The sequence below is a fragment of the Ranitomeya variabilis genome, chromosome 4 (assembly GCF_051348905.1).
Source record: "Ranitomeya variabilis isolate aRanVar5 chromosome 4, aRanVar5.hap1, whole genome shotgun sequence".
In the NCBI taxonomy this organism is placed as follows: Eukaryota; Metazoa; Chordata; class Amphibia; order Anura; family Dendrobatidae; genus Ranitomeya; species Ranitomeya variabilis.
Genome location: NC_135235.1, coordinates 765271030 through 765294220, shown reverse-complemented (window position 1 = coordinate 765294220; position 23191 = coordinate 765271030). Strand labels below are relative to the sequence as shown.

General features: G+C 42.8%; 2 protein-coding genes across 2 annotated transcripts in view; both read left to right on the top strand.

Moving 5' to 3' along the window:
• The window catches only part of LOC143767122 (uncharacterized), a 36743-nt gene extending 21104 nt beyond the window's left edge, over positions 1-15639 (top strand). Inside the window, exon 3 of the mRNA XM_077255145.1 lies at positions 13514-15639. Within this exon, the coding sequence (XP_077111260.1) occupies positions 13514-15207 (1694 nt within the window). The 3' untranslated portion in view covers positions 15208-15639. The remainder of the gene's footprint in view (positions 1-13513) is intronic.
• Positions 1-23191, top strand: part of LOC143766870 (uncharacterized) — a 512717-nt gene that overhangs the window by 28892 nt on the left and 460634 nt on the right. The window lies entirely within an intron of this gene.

Sequence of the window (23191 nt, the reverse complement as noted above, 5' to 3'; positions counted from 1 at the left end):
GCCTGTTCTGGTGAAAGCTCCGAATCATTCCCATCCCTAGAGTTGACGAATGTTCGCGAATGTTGGAGCTGTCTAGCGCCAGATAGTGCCATCCTGCACCAAGCACAATCTATACTGAGTCTAACCAGCAGTGTCCGCCAGTGCAGTGCTGTACGCACTCTGTGTGGCTATCTCCTATTGCTCCTGACAAACCGTCAGTGTAGGGTGGGAACTCCCGCTTGGTCCCAGCATCTGACTCTGGGCGTCCTCAGGCGCAGGCTCAAAAGCCACCGAGGGGCAGAGCAGGATCAACCAGCAGCATAGTGGGAGTGAATTGCAGGGATCCCACTAGTATCCATTTGCTACACCCTGTGTCTGCTAACAGGGCACAGCGCTACCTTTTATTCCCGGCGACTCTGTGAAGCAACAGAGTTTGCTCCTATACAGACAGGGTGACGGAACCCGTGTCTATTCTGGCGTAGTACCGCCATTTAGTGCCGCCATTTACTAGCAGCAGGTCCCACTCCTGCACGATGGACCCCGGGCTGCGAACGCACCTTTACTATCATTATATTTACTCGGTGCGTTCCGCCAGCCCTAACACAAGGCTCGTTAAAGGGTCAACATTGACTTGTAGGATTGCTACCTTCCAATAGGTGGCACTAGAGTTCTAGAGCTCTTCCTCTCTGAAGAGACAATTTGCATAATTAGCATATTACCCAGAGGAGCATTGCGGCTTTAAGTCTCCTCATCTCGGCATGCTTAGCATGTCTATCTCCGCAAGGAGAAGCGATATTTCTTTTCTAGGACATTAGTTGGTGTCCATAAATTTGACCTAACATAATAGGATCGTGGATTCCAGCTGATGAATTGGGACATATATAAACTTGTTTGTAGGACAATTTGCTCTAGCAAGCTATCTGTCAAAAAACAAATTAAAAAAATTAGCTGGTCCAAAATTTTCCACCTCCACATTTATACCAGGAATGGCATTAAAATTAAGGATGAATGGAGTAACTGAATCCGAAGCCTCCCATCTGAAAAATGCTACATCAAGAGGCAAATCCCCTTCGACATTGGTGTGCGCCAATTCACGAGCACTAGGGACAGCGCTAGAGCTGGGCATTGTTCCCTGAGTTGGAGACATTTCTCCAGAAGCGCTATTTGTCCTTCTTGTTCTACTGGTCCTTGTGTGCGAGGATGGAGCAGAATCACTGCTCATTTCTGAGCGATCACTGTCGCTGCTACTAAAGCCCTCGAAATCCACATTGCCATCTGGCACTGCACTTTCTTCGCTGTCAGAACATAAAAGTGCGTAAGCCTCCTCTGCACTGTAATACTAACAGACCATTTTATTTGTGTTTTATTTTTATTTTTTTTTCTGGAAATAGAAAACTCTGATGTGATGAAATTATTGGAGAGACAATTGAGAAAAGCCTAGTTCTTTACCCTAACCCTAACTTTAGCCTAACAGCAATGCTAACTTTAGCCCAACGGCAACGCTGACTTTAGCCCAACGGCAACGCTGACTTTAGCCCAACGGCAACTCTGACTTTAGCCCAACGGTGTTTTGTTAAGGTTCAAGGAATTGTGATGAATAAATAAATGCTCACACAAAAATTGAATAAACAAAATTAATTTACTTAATAAATAATAAAAAAATACAGTCACTAAAAACAGTTAAATAACATTATTCATATATTACATTATGGTACAGGTCATCAGGCTGTCTCTCTCTCCCATCTCGCTGTCTCTCTCTCCCATCTCTCTTCCATGTGACTGTTCCCTATATCTCCTCTCTTGCATGTCTGTCTTTTATATCTTATACTGTCCAATGTATTTCAGTCAAAAACTTGGTCATTGGAATGCCAGGAAGAAATCTCCTTAACCCCTTCATGACCCAGCCTATTTTGACCTTAACACCTTCACCCCAAAGGGTGGTTTGCACGTTAATGACCAGGCCAATTTTTACAATTCTGACCACTGTCCCTTTATGAGGTTATAACTCTGGAACGCTTCAATGGATCCTGGTGATTGACACTGTTTTCTTGTGACATATTGTACTTCATGATAGTTTTAAAATTTCTTTGATATTACCTGCGTTTATTTGTGAAAAAAACGGAAATTTGGCAAAAATTTTGACAATTTCGCAATTTTCCAACTTTGAATTTTTATGCAATTAAATCACAGTGATATGTCAAACAAAATACTTAATAAGTAACATTTACCACATGTCTACTTTACATCAGCACAATTTTGGAACCAAATTTTTTTTTTGTTAGGGAGTTATAAGGGTTAAAAGTTGACCAGCAATTTCTCATTTTTACAACACCATTTTTTTTTTAGGGACCACATCTCATTTGAAGTCATTTTGAGGGGTCTATATGATAGAAAATACCCAAGTGTGACACCATTCTAAAGTTTCTCTGATATAACTTGCGTTTATTCGTTAAAAAAATGGAAATTTGGCGAAAATATTGAACATTTCACAATTTTCAAAATTTTGATTTTTATGATCTTAAATCAGACAGTCATAGCACACAATAGGTAATAAATAACATTTCCCACATGTCTACTTTACAACAGCACAATTTTGGAAATCATTTTTTTTTTGTTAGGAAGCTATAAGGGTTAAAATTTGACCAGCAATTTCTGATTTTTACAACAAAATTTACAAAACCATTTTGTTTAGGGACCACCTCACATTTTAAGTGAGTTTGGTCAATATGACAGAAAATGTCCAAAAGTGACACCATTCTAAAAACTGCACCCCTCAAGGTACTCAAAACCACATTCAAGAAGTTTATTAACCCTTCAGGTGTTTCACAGGAATTTTTGGAATGTTTAAATAAAAATGAACATTTGTTTTATTTTACCAAGGGTAACAGGAGAAAATGGACCCCAAAAGATGTTGTACAATTTGTCCTGAGTACGCCGATACCCCATATGTGGGGGTAAACCACTGTTTGGGCGCATGACAGAGCTCGGAAGCGAAGGAGCGCCATTTGATTTTTCAATGCAAAATTGACTGGAATTGAGAAGGGACGCCATGTTGCGTTTGGAGAGCCCCTGATGTGCCTAAACATTGAAACCCCCCACAAGTGACACCATTTTGGAAAGTAGACCCCCTAAGGAACTTATCTAGAGGTGTGGTGAGCACTTTGACCCACCAAGTGCTTCACAGAAGTTTATAATGCAGAACCGTAAAAATAAAAAATCATATTTTTTCACAAAAATTATCTTTTCGCCCCCAATTTTTTATTTTCCCAAGGGTAAGGGAAGAAATTGGACCCCAAAAGTTGTTGTACAATTGTCCTGAGTACGCTGAAGTCCCATATGTGGGGGTAAACCACTGTTTGGGCGCATGGGAGAGCTCGGAAGGGAAGAAGCGCCGTTTGACTTTTCAATGCAAAATTGACAGGAATTGAGATGGGACGCCATGTTGCGTTTGGAGAGCCACTAATGTGCCTAAACATTGAAACCCCCCACAAGTCACACCATTTTGAAAAGTAGACCCCCTAAGGAACTTATCTAGAGGTGTGGTGAGCACTTTGACCCACCAAGTGCTAAACAGAAGTTTATAATGCAGAGCCATAAAAATAAAACAAAAATTTTTTCCCACAAAAATTATTTTTAGCCCCCAGTTTTGTAGTTTCCCGAGGGTAACAGGAGAAATTGGACCCCTAAAGTTGTTGTTCAATTTGTCCTGAGTACGCTGATATGTGGGGGGGAACCACTGTTTGGACACATGGGAGGGCTCGGAAGGGATGGAGCGTCATTTGGAATTCAGATTTAGATGGAATGGTCTGCAGGTGTCACATTGCGTTTGCAGAACCCCTAATGTACCTAAACAGTAAAAAAAAAACACAAGTGACACCATTTTGGAAACTAGACCCCTAAGGAACTCATCTAGATGTGTTGTGATAGCTTTGAATCCTCAAGTGTTTCACTACAGTTTATAACGCAGAGCCGTGAAAATAAAAAAAAAAATTTCCCCAGAAAATTATGTTTTAGCCCCCAGTTTTGTATTTTCCCAAGGGTAACAGGAGAAATTGGACCCCAAAAGTTGTTCTCCAATGTGTTCCGAGTACGCTGATACCCCATATGTTGGGGTAAACCCTGTTTGGGCGCACGGGAGAGCTCAGAAGGGAAGGAGCAATGTTTTACTTTTTCAACGCAGAATTGGCTGAAATTGAGATCGGACGCCATGTCGCGTTTGGAGAGCCCCTGATGTGCCTAAACAGTGGAAACCCCCCAATTATAACTGAAACCCTAATCCAAACACACCCCTAACCCTAATCCCAATGGTAACCCTAACCACACCTCTAACCCAGACACACCCCTAACCCTAATCCCAACCCTATTCCCAACCGTAAATGTAATCCAAACCCTAACCCTAACTTTAGCCCCAACCCTAACTGTAGCCTTAACCCTAGCCCCAACCCTAACCCTAGCCCTAACCCTAATTCTAGCCATATCCCTAACCCTAGCCCTAACCCTAACCCTAATGGGAAAATGGAAATAAATACATTTTTAAAATTTTTTAATTTTTCCCTAACTAAGCGGGTGATGAGAGGGGGGGGGTTGATTTACTTTTATAGCGGGTTTTTTAGCGGATTTTTATGATTGGCAGCCGTCACACACTGAAAGACGCTTTTTATTGCAAAAAATATTTTTTGCATTACCACATTTTGAGAGCTATAATTTTTCCATATTTGAGTCCACAGAGTCATGTGAGGTCTTGTTTTTTGCAGGACGAGTTGACGTTTTTATTGGTAACATGTCGGGCACGGGAGATTTTTTGATCGCTTTTTATTCCGATTTTTGTGAGGCAGAATGACCAAAAACCAGCTATTCATGAATTTCTTTTGGGGGAGGCGTTTATACCGTTCCGCGTTTGGTAAAATTGATAAAGCAGTTTTATTCTTCGGGTCAGTACGATTACAGCAATACCTCATTTATATCATTTTTTTATGTTTTGGCGCTTTTATACGATAAAAACTATTTTATAGAAAAAATAATTATTTTGGCATCGCTTTATTCTGAGGACTATAACTTATTTATTTTTTCGCTGATGATGCTGTGTGGCGGCTCGTTTTTTGCGGGACAAGATGACGTTTTCAGCGGTACCATGGTTATTTATATCTGTCTTTTTGATCGCGTGTTATTCCACTTTTTGTTTGGTGGTATGAGAATAAAGCGTTTTTTTGCCTCGTTTTTTTTTTTTTTTACGGTGTTCACTGAAGGGGTTAACTAATATGTGTACTTTTATTGTTTGATTTTTTTTATTTAGATAAAGAAATGTATTTATGGGAATAATATATTTTTTTTTCTTTATTTAGGAATTTTTTTTTCTTTTTTTTTTTTCACATGTGGAATTTTTTTTTTTTAACTTTTTTACTTTGTCCCAGGGGGGGACATCACAGATCGCTGATCTGACAGTTTGCACAGCACTTTGTCAGATCACCGATCTGAGTTCCAGTGCTGCAGGCTTACCAGAGCCTGGTCTGCACCCGGAAGTAGTCCCTGCAGGACCCGGATGCAGCCCTGTGGCCATTTTGGATCCGGGGCCTGCAGGGATAGGAGGTAAGAGACCCTCGCAGCAACGCGATCACATCGCGTTGGTCCGGAGGTCTCAGGGAAGCCCGCAGGGAGCCCCCTCTCTGCGCGATGCTTCCCTGTACCGCCGGCACACCGCGATCATGTTTGATCGTGGTGTGCCGGGGGTTAATGTGCCGGGGGCGATAGGCAGCTGACACCCGGCCGCGCTCCCCCTGAGAGCACGGACGATCGTGCTGGACGTACTATTCCGTCCTTGGGAAGTAGGGCCCACCCCACATGGACGGAATAGTATGTCCAATGGCAGAAAGGGGTTAATGATCTGGCCATTTTTTGCAATTCTGACCAGTGTCCCTTTATGAGGTAATAACTCAGGAACGCTTCAACGGATTCTAGCGATTCTGAGATTGTTTTTTGTGACATACTGGGCTTCATGTTAGTGGTAAATTTAGGTCGATAATTTTTGTGTTTATTTGTGAAAAAAATGGAAATTTGGTGAAAATTTTGAATTTTTATTCTGTTAAACCAGAGAGTTATGTGACACAAAACAGTTAATTAATAACATTTCCCACATGTCTACTTTACATCAGCACAATTTTGGAAACAACATTTTATTATGCTAGGAAGTTATAAGGGTTAAAATTTGACCAGCGATTTCTCATTTTTACAGCAAAATTTAGAAAACCATTTTTTTAGGGACCACCTCACATTTGAAGTCAGTTTAAGGGGGTCTATATGGCTGAAAATACCCAAAAGTGACACCATTCTAAAAACTGCACCCCTCAAGGTGCTCAAAACCACATTCAAGAAGTTCATTAACCCTTCAGGTTTTCCACAGAAGCAACATGGAAGGAAAAAATAAACATTTAACTTTTTAAGTCACAAAAATGATCTTTTAGCAATAATTTTTATATTTTCTCAAGGGTAAAAGGAGAGACTGGACCACGATAGTTGTTGTCCAATTTGTCCTGAGTACGCCGACACCCCAATTGGGGGGGAACCACTGTTTGGGTGCGCGAAGGGAAGGAGCACCATTTGACTTTTTGAATGAAAAATTGGCTCCAATCATTAGGGGACACCATGTCGCGTTTGGAGAGCCCCTGTGTGCCTAAACAGTGGAGCTCCCCTACAAGTGACCCCATTTTGGAAACTAGACCCCCCCAAGGAATTTATCTAGATGCATAGTGTGCACTTTAAATCCTCAGGTGCTTCACAAATTGATCCGTAAAAATGAAAAAAGTACTTTTTTTTCACAAAAATTTTCTTTTAGCCTCAATTTTTTCATTTTCACATGGGCAACAGGATAAAATGGATCCTAAAATTTGTTGGGCAATTTCTTCTGAGTACACCGATACCTCACATGTGGGGGTAAACCACTGTTTGGGCGCATGACAGGGCTCAGAAGGGAAGGAGCGCCATTTGATTTTTTGAATGGAAAATTAGCTCCAATCATTCGCGGACATCATGTTGCGTTTGGAGAGCCCCTGTGTGCCTAAACATTGGAGCTCCCCCACAAGGGACCCCATTTTGGAAACTAGACCTCCCATGAAACTAATCTAGATGTGCGGTGACCACTTTAAACCCCCAAGTGCTTCACAGAAGTTTATAGCGCAGAGCCGTGAAAATATAAAATAATTTTTCTTTCCTCAAAAATGATTTTTTAGCCCACAATTTTTTTATTTTCACAAGGGTAAGAGGAGAAATTGGACCCCAAAAGTTGTTGTCCAGTTTGTCCTGAGTACGCTGATACGTAGGGGGTAAACCACTGTTTGGGCACATGTCGGGGCTCGGAAGGGAAGTAGTGACGTTTTGAAATTCAGTCTTTGATGGAATGGTCTGTGGGCGTCACGTTGCGTTTGCAGAGCCGCTGATGTGCCTAAACAGTAGAAGCCCCCCACATGTGACCCCATTTTGGAAACTAGACCCCCAAACAAACTTATCTAGATGTGTGGTGAGCACTTTGAACCCCCAAGTGCTTCACATAAGTTTATAACGCAGAGCCACGAAAATTACAAAAAAAATTTCTTTCCTCAAAAATTATTTTTTTAGCCCACAATTTTTTATTTTCACAAGGGTAACAGGAGAAATTGGACCCCAAAAGTTGTTGTCCAGTTTGTCCTGAGTATGCTGATACCCCATATGTGGGGGTAAACCACTGTTTGGGCACACGTCGGGGAAGGGAGGGAGCACCATTTGACTTCTTGAACGCAAGATTGGCTGAAATCAATGGTGGCACCATGTCACGTTTGGAGACCCCCTGATGTGCCTAAGCAGTGGAAACCCCTCAATTCTAACCCCAACACACCCCTAACGCTAATCCCAACTCTAACCATGGCCCTAATCACAACCCTAACCCCAACACACCCCTAACCCTAATCCCAACCCTAACCACAACCCTAACCCCAACACACCCCTAAACCTAATCCCAACCATAACCCTAACCACAAGCCTAACCCTAACTCCAACACACCTCTAACCCTAATCTTAACTCTAATTCCAACCCTAACTCTAATTCCAACCCTAAGGCTATGTGCCCACATTGCGGATTTTTCGCACCGTTTTTTAAAGTGTTTTTTTGTGCGGATTTCATCTGCGGATTCCTATACAGGAACAGGTGTAAAACTCTGCGGAATCCACACAAAGAATTAACATGCTGCGGAAAATACCGAGCGGTATTTTCCTCACCATGGGCACAGCGGATTTGGTTTTCCATAGGTTTACATGGTTCTGTAAACGTGATAGAAAAGTGCTACAAATCCACAGCAGCCAATCCGGTTATATACTATTTTTTTTTCATTTTGATCACGGTGATAGGTTCTATCAGTGATCAAAATGTAGCTGGAATGAATCTGCTGGCCGGCAGATTCGGAGGGCGCACTGCGCATTTTGGAAGATGGCGGCGCACATGGAGAAGACGGACGGACATCGGGAGGGACACCGAAACTCGGTAAGTATGTGGGGGTGGGATCGGACAGCGGGGGGTTACATCAGACTGCGGGGGACATCAGGGGGTGACTTTGGACTGCGGGGGGAGAGGACGGAGGGGAGCAAAGGAGAGGACAGAGGGGAAGAGAGTGGTGGCGGGGGCAGATCGTGGTCTCCGGCCATGGCCGATATTGCAGCATCGGCCATGGCTGGATTGTAATATTTCACCAATTTTCATTGGTGAAATATTACAGATTGCTCTGATTGGCTGTTTTACCTTCAACAGCCAATCAGAGCGATCGTAGCCACGGGGGGAGGGGGGGCGAAGTACCACTTCCCCTGTCCCTGCTGGTTGGGTGAAATTACAGTTAACCCTTTCACCCGATCTGCAGGGACACGATCATTCTGTGACGCAGCATATGTGTCACAGGTCAGATTGGCACCGACTTTCATGATGCATACGCCGCTGTGTCACAGGTCGGGAAGGGGTTAAACCAGTCAGTTACTGACAACAAGTAGCTGGTCAGTTACGAACAACAAATACATTCAATAATAACTAACTGGTCAGTTACTAAACAACAAATGACCTTCTGCTAGATGGGTCATCTGGTTGGACATTTAAACTTCAATGACCTTATGCAAACTCCATACAGTAAGGATATACTGAATATTAGAACTGATTGAACCCATATCAATATATCAATAATTAGTATTAATTAATTGTAATGTTTGAAACCATTAAAGATAACTTACTACACAAACAGCAAAGCTAACCTTAGCCTAACCGCAACGCTAGCTTTAGCCCCAACACTAACCCTAACTATAGCACTAACCCTAACCTGCCTTCTCTGTTTGTTTTTTTACTTTATAACAAGATCGCTGACTGACACAGCTGTTGCCAGCAGCACTTGTAGCACTGTTTCTCCTCTAATCTCTCACAGGAGATTTGAGGAGAAACAGCGTTTTTATGAGGCACATTGCCCGGGAAAGTTTGTTGCTATAACAAAGTTTCCTAGTGATGTCTCATTGGCTTCTGTGATGCTGACATCATCAGGACCTGAACCAATCAGGTCTCGATAAAGTCGGAGGAAGCGTTATAAGGTACGTGGGGGTCCTGATGAGCACAAAACCGCCATCCGTAGAGAAACGTCGGTGCTGCACAAAGCCCTGCATTTATCTACCGTTTGCGATCACAAAGCAGTTAAGTTAAGGGTCCCATCATTTCTCTCCAGGCCTATTTCATGAGTTTTTTATTTTTTTAAAAAAATTCTGTGGAAGCATGGTTGAACAGCAATGTCTGACTTTAATTTTCATACATTTTTGATTTATTATTACTTTTGTCAGATTCAAGTTATTTCTGTGACCATTGTGGGTTTTTTTGTCATTAAACGATGGGTACCAACAATTTTGACCACGTATGTACTGTAGGTGGAATGAATATTTTGACTTCACAGCCACTTTCTGGAAATTAAAACAAAGTGGATGTTGGAGAGTGAAAATTACATATTTTCCATTTTATTACCCTGCACATAGTGCCCAGATTGTGCTCTGGGAGACACACACCGCAAATTAAGTGGATTCTCATCATTATAATATTGCTAAATACAGGGATCCTAATGGTATGTGCACATGTTGTGGATTTCCTGCAGATCCGCAGCATTTTTTTCCGTGCAGAAACGCTGCAGATCCACAAGTGATTTACAGTACAATGTAAATCAATGGGAAAAAAATGCTGTGCTAATGGGGTGGAAAAATCCACACAGAAAACACAGCAGATTCAAAAAAGGACCATGTCAATTCTTTTTGCTAATCTGCAGCGTTTCTACACCCATTCCATAACAGAAATCTGCAGGGGTAAAAAACGCCTGAAATCCGCAGCAAATCCACAAAAAAAGCTGAAAAAACATGTAGATTCTGACACGTGTTTTCTGCCAAGAAATGCAGAATCTGCACAGAAAATTCCACAGCCAAATCCGCAACTTGTGGATATAGCCTAAATATTGTTTGAGCACACTGCAAGACTGAGAAGTGAGAGCGGATATTGCTGGATTGGTTTATAGAAACTCTGTTGCTTTTCAACAGCCTTTGAGCCACTAATAGTGTGGGAACCTCTGTTTTTCCATTGATAGATGATGGACCTGAGTGGGGACTTGTTTTTGTGAGATGAGAATTAGTATTATTTTCGCCTAAAAAAGTCACAGAGAAAAAAGCAGAGATGATTACCTGCTGAAGCCTCCAAACAAATGCACTGGCAGGGTGCAGCGGACCCTATTATGATGGCAAAAACACAGGTGCAAAAAATACCGATGAAACAACCACTTTCAATCCAGTGTTGGATGTTTGGTATTAGTGCACAAAAAGATAAGAAATAATAGTCTGTATGTGGCATTGTTCACACAGGCAATGCAGAGCATCTAGTTTACAGCCTATTACTAAGGCCGGGGTCACACTAGACCGTAATACGGACGAGTGCTATGCGATAAAAAATCGCATAGCACTCGGCCCAATGTTAATCTATGGTGCAGCTCCCATCATCCGATATTTTCTCCACCGTATTTCGGATCCGAGGGAACTCGCAGCAGGCTGCGATTGTCAGCGTATCTCGGCCGAGACTCGCCAATGAAAGTCTATGGGTGCGAGAAAAAATCGGATTACACACGGACCATGCGTGTGCATTGCGAGAAATACGCAGCGGTGTTCTATAGAAAAGCCGGTAATTCAATTGCCGGCTTTGCATTTCTCCTTCACAAACCCGACAGGATATGAGACATGGTTTACATTCAGTAAACCATCTCATATCCCCTTTTTTTTTGCATATTCCACACTACTAATGTTAGTAGTGTGTATGTGCAAAATTTCAGCACTGTAGCTGCTAAAATAAAGGGTTAAATGGCGGAAAAAATTGGCGTGGGCTCCCGCGCAATTTTCTCCGCCAGAATGGTAAAGCCAGTGACTGATGGCAGATATTAATAGCCAGGAGAGGGTCCATGGTTATTGGCCCCCCCGTGGCTAAAAACATCTGCCCCCAGCCACCCCAGAAAAGGCACATCTGGAAGATGCGCCTATTCTGGCACTTGGCCACTCTCTTCCCACTCCCTGTAGCGGTGGGCTATGGGGTAATGAAGGGTTAATGCCACCTTGCTATTGTAAGGTGACATTAAGCCAGATTAATAATGGAGAGGCGTCAATTATGTCACCTATCCATTATTAATCCAATTGTTTGAAAGGGTTAAAAAACACACACACACATGATTTTAAAGTATTTTAATGAAATAAACACAGTGGTTGTTTTAATATTTTATTGCTCTCTCATTCCATTTTCAGACCCTCGCTTGGCAAAACAATAAACCCACAATATACATACCTTCTCTGATGAACTGTCACGTCCCACGAAGTAATCCATCTGAAGGGGTTAACTAATATTACAGGCAGAGCTGCGATAAACCACTCGCTCGTGCCTGTAGTCCCCGGGTGCTGAAAGGAAAGCAGGATCTGTACTTACATTGAGTCGCGGTGATGCGCCCCTGCTGGATGTTCTCATGAACTGCAGCCTGGGAACTTTTTCCCACGCTCCAGGTCATATGAGGACATCCACCAGGGGGCGCATCACCGCGACTGAATGAAATGTAGGTCAATGACCTATAGTTACCTTCAGTCGCGGTGATGCGCCCCCTGGTGGATGTCCTCATATGACCAGGCACGAGCGAGTGGTTTATCGCAGCTCTGCCTGTAATATTAGTTAACCCCTTCAGATGGATTACTTCGTGGGACGTGACAGTTCATCAGAGAGGGTATGTATCTTGTGTGTTTATTGTTTTGCCAAGCGAGGGTCTGAAAATGGAATGAGAGAGCAATAAAATATTAAAACAACCGCTGTGTTTATTTCATTAAAATACTTTAAAATCATGTTTGTGTGTGTTTTTTAACCCTTTCAAACAATTGGATTAATAATGGATAGGTGACATAATTGACGCCTCTCCATTATTAATCTGGCTTAATGTCACCTTACAATAGCAAGGTGGCATTAACCCTTCATTACCCCATAGCCCACCGCTACAGGGAGTGGGAAGAGAGTGGCCAAGTGCCAGAATAGGCGCATCTTCCAGATGTGCCTTTTCTGGGGTGGCTGGGGGCAGACGTTTTTAGCCAGGGGGGGGCCAATAACCATGGACCCTCTCCTGGCTATTAATATCTGCCCTCAGTCACTGGCTTTACCATTCTGGCGGAGAAAATTGCGCGGGAGCCCACGCCAATTTTTTCCGCCATTTAACCCTTTATTTTAGCAGCTACAGCGGCCAAATTTTGCACATACACACTACTAACATTAGTAGTGTGGAATATGCAAAAAAAAGGGGGATATGAGATGGTTTACTGTATGTAAACCATGTCTCATATCCTGTCGGGTTTGTGCAGGAGAAATGCAAAGCCGGCAATTGAATTACCGGCTGTTCACAGATATCGCGCTGAATGAAATATAAATACAGAATATATATATATGGGTCTCAATGACATATATATATATATATATATACTGTATATATGTTTTCCCGAACATTTGAGCACATAAATCCATTAGATGTCGGTTTTGCAAGCTTGCGAGAAAATCTCGGCATACGGATGCCATACGGATGTCACACGGATCATTTGATGCGAGGAAATCGCATCCTCGCACTGCACACGGATCACTGTTTTTGAAACATTTGTGCGATTCTCGGCCGTGAAAAACGGACCGTTTTTTTATACGTTAAGTGTGTCCCCGGCCTAATGCACATACAGGCGAACCGCTCAGTGCTATTATTTTCGCCTACATAGCATTGATTGGTTTCTTTTTATTCTATATTTGGGAGGCAGAATGAACAAACAGTTGAACACCACACACTACTGGCTCATCCAACACGGTTTTCTATTAGACTATGAACTGTCATTGTCTTGGTAAATAATTAAAGTTTGTTACACAGCTTCCCATTTTTATGGACCGTTTTAAGTAAAAATGTTCAAAAATATAAAACTCAAGGATATTTTATTAAAAAAAAATTGTTTTTTCTCTTAGCAGATGACTGTACCAGGAGATCAGAGGGACAGCTGACATCTTCAATTTTTAAATCTGATAATCTTGAGATCCTACAAGATACAACTGAAGTGATTGCTGTTACTCCAGATATATCATCATCCATTCACAGCAAAGATCTGTCATCTGATCCTATGAAACAGGTCCCATCTTCTGATTCATTACTGACTACTAAGGAAAATCAAAGTGACAAAAGAGGCATTAAAAAACAAACTGCTCCTAAAGCAAATAAGTCATTTTCATGTTCAGAATGTGGGAAATGTTTTAACCAGAAATCAGATTTGGTTTATCACTATAGAACTCACACAGGGGAGAAACCTTTTTCCTGTTCAGAATGTGGAAAATGTTTTACGCAAAAAGGGACTCTTGTTACACACCAGAGAACTCACACAGGGGAGAAGCCTTTTTCCTGTTCAGAATGTGGGAAATGTTTTAACCTGAAATTGTATCTTGTTAGTCACCAGAGAACTCACACAGGGGAGAAGCCTTTTTCCTGTTCAGAATGTGGGAAAGGTTTTAGCCAGAAAGGGAATCTTGATGAACACCAAAGAACTCACACAGGAGAGAAGCCTTTTTTATGTTCAGAATGTGGGAAATGTTTTACCTGCAAAAGGAATTTTGTTAAGCACCAGAGAACCCACACAGGGGAGAAGCCTTTTTTTTGTTCAGAATGTGGGAAATGTTTTAACCAGAAATGGTATCTTGTTAGTCACCAGAGAACTCACACAGGGGAGAAGCCTTTTTCCTGTTCAGAATGTGGGAAATGTTTTAACCAGAAATCATATTTGGTTACTCACCAGAGAGCTCACATAGGAGAGAAGCTTTTTTCCTGTTCAGAATGTGGGAAATGTTTTAAATGGAAAGTGCATCTTGTTAGACATCAGAGAGCTCACACAGGGGAGAAGCCTTTTTCCTGTTCAGAATGTGGGAAATGTTTTAACCAGAAATGGCATCTTGTTAGTCACCAGAGAACTCACACAGGGGAGAAGCCTTTTTCCTGTTCAGAATGTGGGAAATGTTTTAACCAGAAATCATGTTTGGTTACCCACCAGAGAGCTCACTCAGGAGAGAAGCCTTTTTTCTGTTCAGAATGTGGGAAAGGTTTTAACCAGAAATGGCATCTTGTTAATCACCAGAGAAATCACTCAGGGAAGAAGCCTTTTTCCTGTTCAGAATGTGGGAAAGGTTTTAACCAGAAATGGCATCTTGTTAGTCACCAGAGAACTCACACAGGGGAGAAGCCTTTTTCCTGTTCAAAATGTGGGAAATGTTTTAACCAGAAATGGCATCTTGTTAGTCACCAGAGAACTCACACAGGGGAGTCTTTTTCATGTTCAGAATGTGGGAAATGTTTTACCTACAAAGGGAATCTTGATGAACACCAAAGAACCCACACAGGAGAGAAGCCTTTTTCCTGTTCAGAATGTGGGAAATGTTTTACCTACAAAGGGAATCTTGTTAGTCACCAGAGAACTCACACAGGGGAGAAGCCTTTTTCCTGTTCAGAATGTGGGAAATGTTTTACCTACAAAGGGAATCTTGTCAGTCACCAGAGAACTCACACAGGGGAGAAGCCTTTTTCCTGTTCAGAATGTGGGAAATGTTTTAACAGGAAAGCGCTTCTTGTTAGACATCAGAGCAGTCACTCAGCGGAGAAACCTTTTTCATTTACTTAATGTGGGAAATATTTTACTTGGAAATCAACTGTTAATAAACATCAGAGACGTCAGTCACATAGGGGAGAAGCCTTTTTATGTTCATAATGTTGGAATAGTTTTAACCACAATTGAATCTTCCTAAATGGATTGTCTCTTGTCGTTCTTCATGTTTGCTGACAAAAGGATAAAACTAAACTTTATTAATTCCAAATGTAAAACTATATCCATAATTCACCCCCTGAAGGTTAGTTAGTAGGTGACTAATAGAAAAAACGTGTACCCCACAGTTCAGTATATAGGGTGAGGTGACGTATACACACTCACTCTCCAAGCCTCTCATTTCTACAGGTTTCATCGACCTCACCAAAGGCAACTCATCAGGACACTATTTAATAATAGATATAATTAAATATAATTATATCTATAATTATCTATAATAATATAGATTCAAGCGAGACTAGACAAAAAAAAATTAAAATCATGTATCATGTTATCAGAAACAGTCAGAAAACCAGCCACATATTGGCAAACCCCATACCTCAAACTATATACTTTGTAAGTTTATAAGCCACTCCAGTGTCAGGAATAGATAGTATGTGAAAATACAGTATAATTCCTGTGTTTTTCCTCCTATAGGGACTGCCCTAGTTTGGTATTGTAACAGCTGTTAATTAGTAGTGCAGACAAATTGTCCTAGACTAAACTCCGTTTTCAAACGGCCCAAAAAGTACCACTCAGGGAGAACTTACTGCTCCAAAGATCAATAGCAGCTTCTAACTAATAGCCATGCTGCGGTCTGTCAAGGAATGAGTGCAGTATTGTTATAATGACTAGGGATGTGTGCAACCATAATGTTTGGAAGATCTGTGCCATTATTTAGTATGAATATGGAGACTATCTCTGAAAGTTAAGTGTTCCCTGAGCAGTATATACTGTATTTTCACATATTTATTCCTGACACTGGAGTGGCTTATAAACTTACGAAGTATATAGTTTGAAGTCTGGGGTCTGCCAATATGTGGCTGGTTTTCTGACTATTTCGTATAACATGATACATGATTTTAGGGTTTTCTTCGTCTAGTCCCGCTTGAATATAGTTCAATATTAAATAGTATTCTGATGAATGAATCCAATAAATATTAATTTCTCTTAAGTAACGGCACACGTGACCGCCGGTAGCAGCAGGAAGCCAGTAGCTGACACTGCGCACTACTGAAGAGCAATGAATACTCACCACTCTCTGTGCACAGTCCCGGCGAGTACTCTGGCAGCTGTGCTCTGCTTGTGATGTCCCTGCCATGTGCTGCTTACAAGCATAAAGCAGCTGCTGGCTTCAGAGCAGGACACTGCGAGGGAGCGCCGGGTAGGTAAGTGTAATGCTTTGGTTTTTTTTTCATGTTTTCTGATGGGGCCATGCAGACCAGGATGGGTGTGGGGGGAGTTATAAAGATTGGGCCATGCATACCAGGAACGGGATGGGGGCCAATCATACCAGAATTGGGTTGGGGCCCTGCATACTAGGATGAGATGGGGGCCCTGCATTCCAGGATAGGGATGAGGGCCATGCATACCAGGATAGGGATGGGGCCATGCATACCAGGATAGGGATGAGGGCGATCATTCCTGTCAGGATAGTGATGAGGGCCATGCATACCAGGATAGGGATGGGGCCATGCATACCAGAATAGGGATGAGGGCGATCATTCCTGCCAGGATAGGGATGAGGTGACATGCATACCAGGCTAAGGATGAGGGGCCATGTGTATCAGGATAGGGGATATTAACCCCTTGCCGACCTGTGACGCCATGTAGGCTGTTGTGAACTCTGTGTTCAGGCTCCCTCTTGTGGTCACTGGTGGTATGGTGTGACTTTTGCTTTGGGCTCCCCCTGGTGGCTTTGTCTGTTATCCTGCTGGTCTCTGGCTATCAGCTGGTTCGTTATCCTCTGGGAGGTTCCTATATAGCTCTGTTTTACTTCCTCTTGTTGCCGGCTGTCGATGTAATCAGTGCTACTCAGATTCCTTCTGACTACCTTGCTCCCAGTCCATCCAGGATAAGCTAAGTTTTGTTTGCTCATTTTTTGATCAGCAGTGTTTATCATGTTTTCTGTTCCAGCTTGCTAAAATGTAATTTCCTCCCTTGCTGGTTGCTCTAGTGGGCTGAGTTTCTACCCACACACCGTTAGTTGGTGTGTGGGTTCTTGAAATCTCAGGATGGATATTTTGTAAGGGTTTTTTATTGATCGCATAGACCCCTGCTCTATTTTCTGCTTTCTAGTACTAGTGGGCCTCTTTTGCTGAATCTGATTTCATCCCTACGTATGTGCCTTCTTCTTACTTCACCGTTAATATTTGTTGGGGGCTTCTATATCTTTGGGGATTATTTCTCTGGAGGCAAGCGAGGTCTTTCTTTCTCTTTAGGGGTAGCTAGTTCCTCAGGCTGGCTCGAGACGTCTAGGAATTTTTTAGGCACGTTCACCGGCTACTTCTATTTGTGTTGGATAGGTTCAGATTTGCGATCAGTCCAGTTACCATCTCCCTAGAGCTTGTCCTTAGTTTATTCACTTGCTGGTCTATTCGTGATCCTCAGCCACTAAGGATCATAACAGTACAGCCGGCCATAAAGTGTTAATTGCATGGCAGAAGCAGGAGAAAAGAAGCCTTGAGAATTTTTTTTTTTTTTTGTTGCCGTGTGTCTAGCTGCTGTGGCTGGCTTCTCTCCTCCTCTTAATCTTGGTGTGGCTCTGAGTTCAGCTGCTGACATGGATGTCCAGAGCTTGGCTTCCAGTCTGGATCATCTTGCTGCTAGGGTTCAAAGTATTCAGGATTTTGTTGTTCACAGTCCTATGTCAGAGCCTAGGATACCTATTCCGGAGTTGTTTTCTGGAGATAGATCTAGGTTCCTGAATTTTAGGAACAATTGTAAGTTGTTTCTTTCTTTGAAACCTCGTTCCTCTGGTGATGCCGTTCAGCAAGTTAAGATTATCATTTCCTTTTTGCCTGGTGACCCCCAAGATTGGGCCTTCGCATTGGCGCCAGGGGATCCTGCATTGCTTAGTGTAGATGCGTTTTTTCTAGCCCTTGGATTGCTCTATGAGGAACGTAATCTTGAGAACCAGGCTGAAAAAACGTTATTGGCCCTCTCGCAGGGGCAAGATGAAGCAGAGGTGTACTGCCAGAAATTTCGGAAATGGTCGGTGCTTACTCAGTGGAATGAGTGTGCCCTGGCTGCAAATTTCAGAGAAGGTCTTTCTGAAGCCATTAAGAATGTCATGGTGGGACTTCCGGGAGGCGGAGCTTGTGTATGGCCGCTTCTTACTAGAGCTCCTGGACTAAGGGCACAGAACACCCTTTTTACTGCCAGTTTCTCTTATTGAGACCAGGATAGGGACCGGACAAGGGACACTCATTAAGGTCCCAGCTCTCCGGACTCCCCGGGAGTCATCAGGTGCAATCTGCACCGCTTACCTCACAACACGCGGCGCCGCTTCTTTCTGGTGACCGGAGGTCGGAGGCGGAGGAGAAGCCGTGGGAGTGAAGTCGCCCTGCACATAGCGGCGCTGTTCGCTGTCAGGAGGAAAAAAGCAGAGCCGGTGAAGATCTGAGGCGCCCCGGGTCGGTAGGCAGCGCCACAGCGGTGCAGGAAGATCTGCGCGGGAAGAGAAGGTGAGCCGGCGCCATTTTGGCAGAAAGAGTGCAAGTCCCCACTGCATACCACACGCCGCTGGAGGGGAGAAGGAAGCCAACTACAACCACCATCGCTGTGACAGGGAGAGCGGCACAGGTGTCACCTATAACACCCAGGTATTGGGGAGGTGGGAGACGGCTGCAGGACCCGAAACAATCACCTACTCTGCAGGCATTACATATCTGGAGACCTTTTGGAGGACATTGTGTGAGTGCAGGAGAAAGTGAGCAGCATCTCTGATCCCAGATAATCATAAGGCCGGTGGGGGTGTGAAGTGTGGGGAGAGACATTCCTTCAGGTTTATTGAAAGCACACCTGGTATCAGTTATAACCTGCTGGGATCTCTGCACAGCTGCGCTTCTGGGGCTTTGTGTGGGCTCAAACCACAGCTTTATATTCTCTGAAGTGTATATGCAACATCTTTGTGAAAGGTACTTTTAATTCTTCTGGCATCATTAATGCAAAGTCATGAGTGAAAGCCCAATTAGGGTGATAACCTAAAAGATAACCAAATCTACCCTCAGATGTAATCACCACGCATAACGATATCGCTGACAACTTTACTAACTACCTTAGGCACCCATCTCACCATGGACAAATTTGTGGGTAAAAATGCCAAGTCTGGCAGAAGCTCCACACGCAACCAAGCAGGCACATCACCTGTCTCACAAAAAGATGATATCAATACAGAAAACTCACAGTCCATTGCAACTGCTATCATAGAACGGCTGATGCCTGAGATAGACAATCGCTTAGCAGCTTTTCAAACTTCATTGGATACAATAGTTTCACAAGTTAACTCCCAGGGTGCACGCATAGCTGAAGTAGAACAAAGAATATCAGACCTGGAGGATTCCACCATGACCCTCAAAAACAAACTAGATGACAAAGATAAGGTCATTTCAGATCTTCTGGACAAAGTAGATGACCTTGAAAATAGGTCTCGTCGCAATAATCTGAGACTCATAGGCCTCCCAGAGTCTGTCCCTCCCTCAGAGCTGGTTAAAATTACTTCTGAGTGGTTGCCTAAGGCTCTTGGAGTACTACCAACTTCGGGCGTAATGGCTATTGAGAGAGCACACAGATTGGGACCACCGAGGGGAGGAGAAGGTGACAGACCACGTCCAGTCATTTTTAAAATCCTGGATTTTCAAGATAAAACTCGTATTCTAGCAGCATTTAGGAAACAACGCTCTTTGTTGTTTGAGAACCACAAGCTACTTTTGTTCCAAGATTACTCAGCCGCAATGGCGGCCAAACGTAAAGCCTTCAACCCTGCTTGTAAAATTTTGGTGGATAAAAACATTCGCTTCAGCTTGCAATATCCATCGATTCTGCGCTTTGTAATGGAGGGTAATAACCGTTCCTTCAGTGACCCAAGAAAGGCTTTGGAATTTCTTCAGGAGGCACCCCAGGCTCACTCTAACTCCGATATATCCTGAATAAGAAGAGCTGCTCTAATTTGTCATTATTAAGTGATGTCGTGTTTATGCTGTTACTCTCTTGCCCATAGGCGGCATGTTTATTTTCTATGTTATGCTCACTCTTGAGATGAGTACATTTGTCATAGTTATAGAGTTTATTTGGGGGGGGGATTTGGGGGGTGGGGAGTTGGGAGGGGGGGAGGGACTCTGCTTGCGTATACCTACTTCTCAGGTTCCAGGAGGTCTCGCGCTCACTCGCTGGGATGGGTGGGGTCCTCACTTACAGCTTCTGCAGGTGGGTCTGGTGGTCACCCGAAAAGGGATAGGTTAATGACAGACCAGGCAGACACTAAAGACACCACTATCCGCTCCTTACAATGGTGCTCATGGAATATCAACGGACTGAATTCCCCAGTTAAAAGAAAAAAGGTTCTAAATTTTCTACAAAAACAAAGATTTCACATCATTTTCCTCCAAGAAACACATTGGATCAAAGGTAATCACCCCTCTTTATTAAGTAGGAAATATTCACTTTGTGCCGAGGCTTCATACACAAAAAAACAAAGAGGAGTAGCTATACTGATACACAATGGCCTCAAATACGAGATACTTGACACTGTAGAAGACCCTCAGGGCAGATTTCTCTTGGTTAAAATTATAATTGAGGGAATGTGTTTTAGCTTGGTCAATGTCTATGCCCCAAACACGCCTGAAATTCAGTTTCAGGTTAAACTAAAAGAGAGGTTGGCAGGGTGGGACACGTCAAGGGTGATCATGGGAGGCGACTTCAATGAGGTAGCAGACATCTCTATGGATAGATCTAACCCTAAAGATTCTCATCGACTGTTGCAGGGGAGTGGTATTCAATCATTATTAGATTACTTTGACTTGATTGACATATGGAGACTACAGCACCCCTTGGAGAGGGACTATTCTCACTATTCCCACGTACATGATTCACACGCAAGGATTGATTGCTGGTTGTTACATGAGTCATTGGTGCCCCTAGTGACACAGTCTAATATACAAAATATTCATATTTCAGATCATGCCCCGGTCACGTTCCAATCTAAATTAACATTTCCAATACACCAGGAGAGGAGGTGGCGCTTCCCTTCTTACCTGTACCATTCGGATGATTTTCAAAAATATCTGCGAATGTCTTGGGGAGAATATAAAAATGATAATCTAATTCATTGTGACAACGCACAATTGTTTTGGATGGCTTCTAAGGCCGTGCTGAGGGGTAAAATTATCTCTTATGTTAGCCATAAAAGAAAAGATATTATGAAAAGAACAATGGAAACACAAAAATCACTCACTCAAGCCTACAAAGATTTTAAACTGAATAACTCCACACTGACAAAAGAAAAATTTTTGAGAGCAAAGGAGGAGGCGGATACTCTGGCCCATGAGATGGCCTTGTTCAACCTGGACTATCAAAAACAAAAATATTTTAAATGGGGTAACAGACCGGGGAAGGTGCTGGCGTCTCTTACAAGGCCATATAGGAAGGCAACGAAAATATATAAAATACAACATCGTAACGGTCACACCTTAACTAATAACGAAGAGATGGTGGAGGAGTTCCGTTCCTTTTTCGGGGAGTTATATAGGTCAGAGGGGGGAGGAGGAGGAGGGAGTGGGGAATTTCTTAAAAATCACCTTGCCCCGACGCTCACGGAGGAAGAGAGGGAAACCATTAACTCCCCTATTACACCCTCGGAAATTTTACAGACTTTGACTAGGCTTAAACTTTCCAAGGCACCGGGCCCAGACGGGTTCAGCAATGAACATTATAAAATCCTAGGTACAAACATAGCTACCCATTTAAGTGAGTTATTTAACAATATAGTTGAATCGGGTCACTTACCAGACCGGTTCAATGAGGCAGTGGTTATTGTTCTCCCAAAGCCAGGTAAAGACCATACTCAGGTTGAAGGATATAGACCTATTTCATTATTAAATTCGGATTTTAAAATTTTTACAAAAATCCTGGCAGATAGATTACAGAAAATAATTCCAAATTTGATTTCGCCACAACAAACTGGATTTATACATGGAAAATCCATCACATACAACATTAGGACTGCTTTAAGTGCCATATCTTATAGTAGAGCACATAAACGGATGAAAACTATTGTAGTAAGCCTTGACGCTGACAAGGCGTTCGATAGGGTAGCATGGGATTATCTATACAATCTATTATCATTCCGAGAGTTTGGTCCATGGTTCTGTGAGGCTGTCAAATCAATTTACAAACAGCCAATGTCTAGGATGTCAGTGAACAATGTTTTATCTAGACCCTTTGAAATTCAGCGGGGAACACACCAGGGCTGCCCTTTGTCCCCACTCCTATTTGATATAGCACTAGATCCCCTTTTAAGAACATTACAGAACGAGGCAGCCTTTGAAGGGGTGAGGGTTGGAGCGACATCCATAAAAATCTCGGCCTTTGCTGATGATATTCTTTTATTTATAGCTAACCCAGAAAAAGCAATCCCGGCCATTATGCAAATTTTGGAGAATTTTGGCAAATGTTCTGGATTTAGGGTCAACCATGGTAAATCGGAGGCCCTGGCGGTCTTTAGATCTGGGAGGTTGGGCGACCCCTCATTCCCGTTCCACTGGTGCCAGGATTCGATCAAATACTTGGGGATACGACTGCCTGCAGACCCCTCTAGTTTATATAGAGTTAATTACAAACCACTAATTTCCTCTGTGGTTGACCTTCTCCACTCATGGAAACACTTCACATTATCGTTTTCTGGCAGATGTCATCTAATTAAAATGGTAGTGTTTCCTAAATTGCTATACACCTTTCAGACGTTGCCCCTTCTCCTGACTCGTTCGGATCTGGACTTATTGAACCTAAATTTTCGTAAATTCAT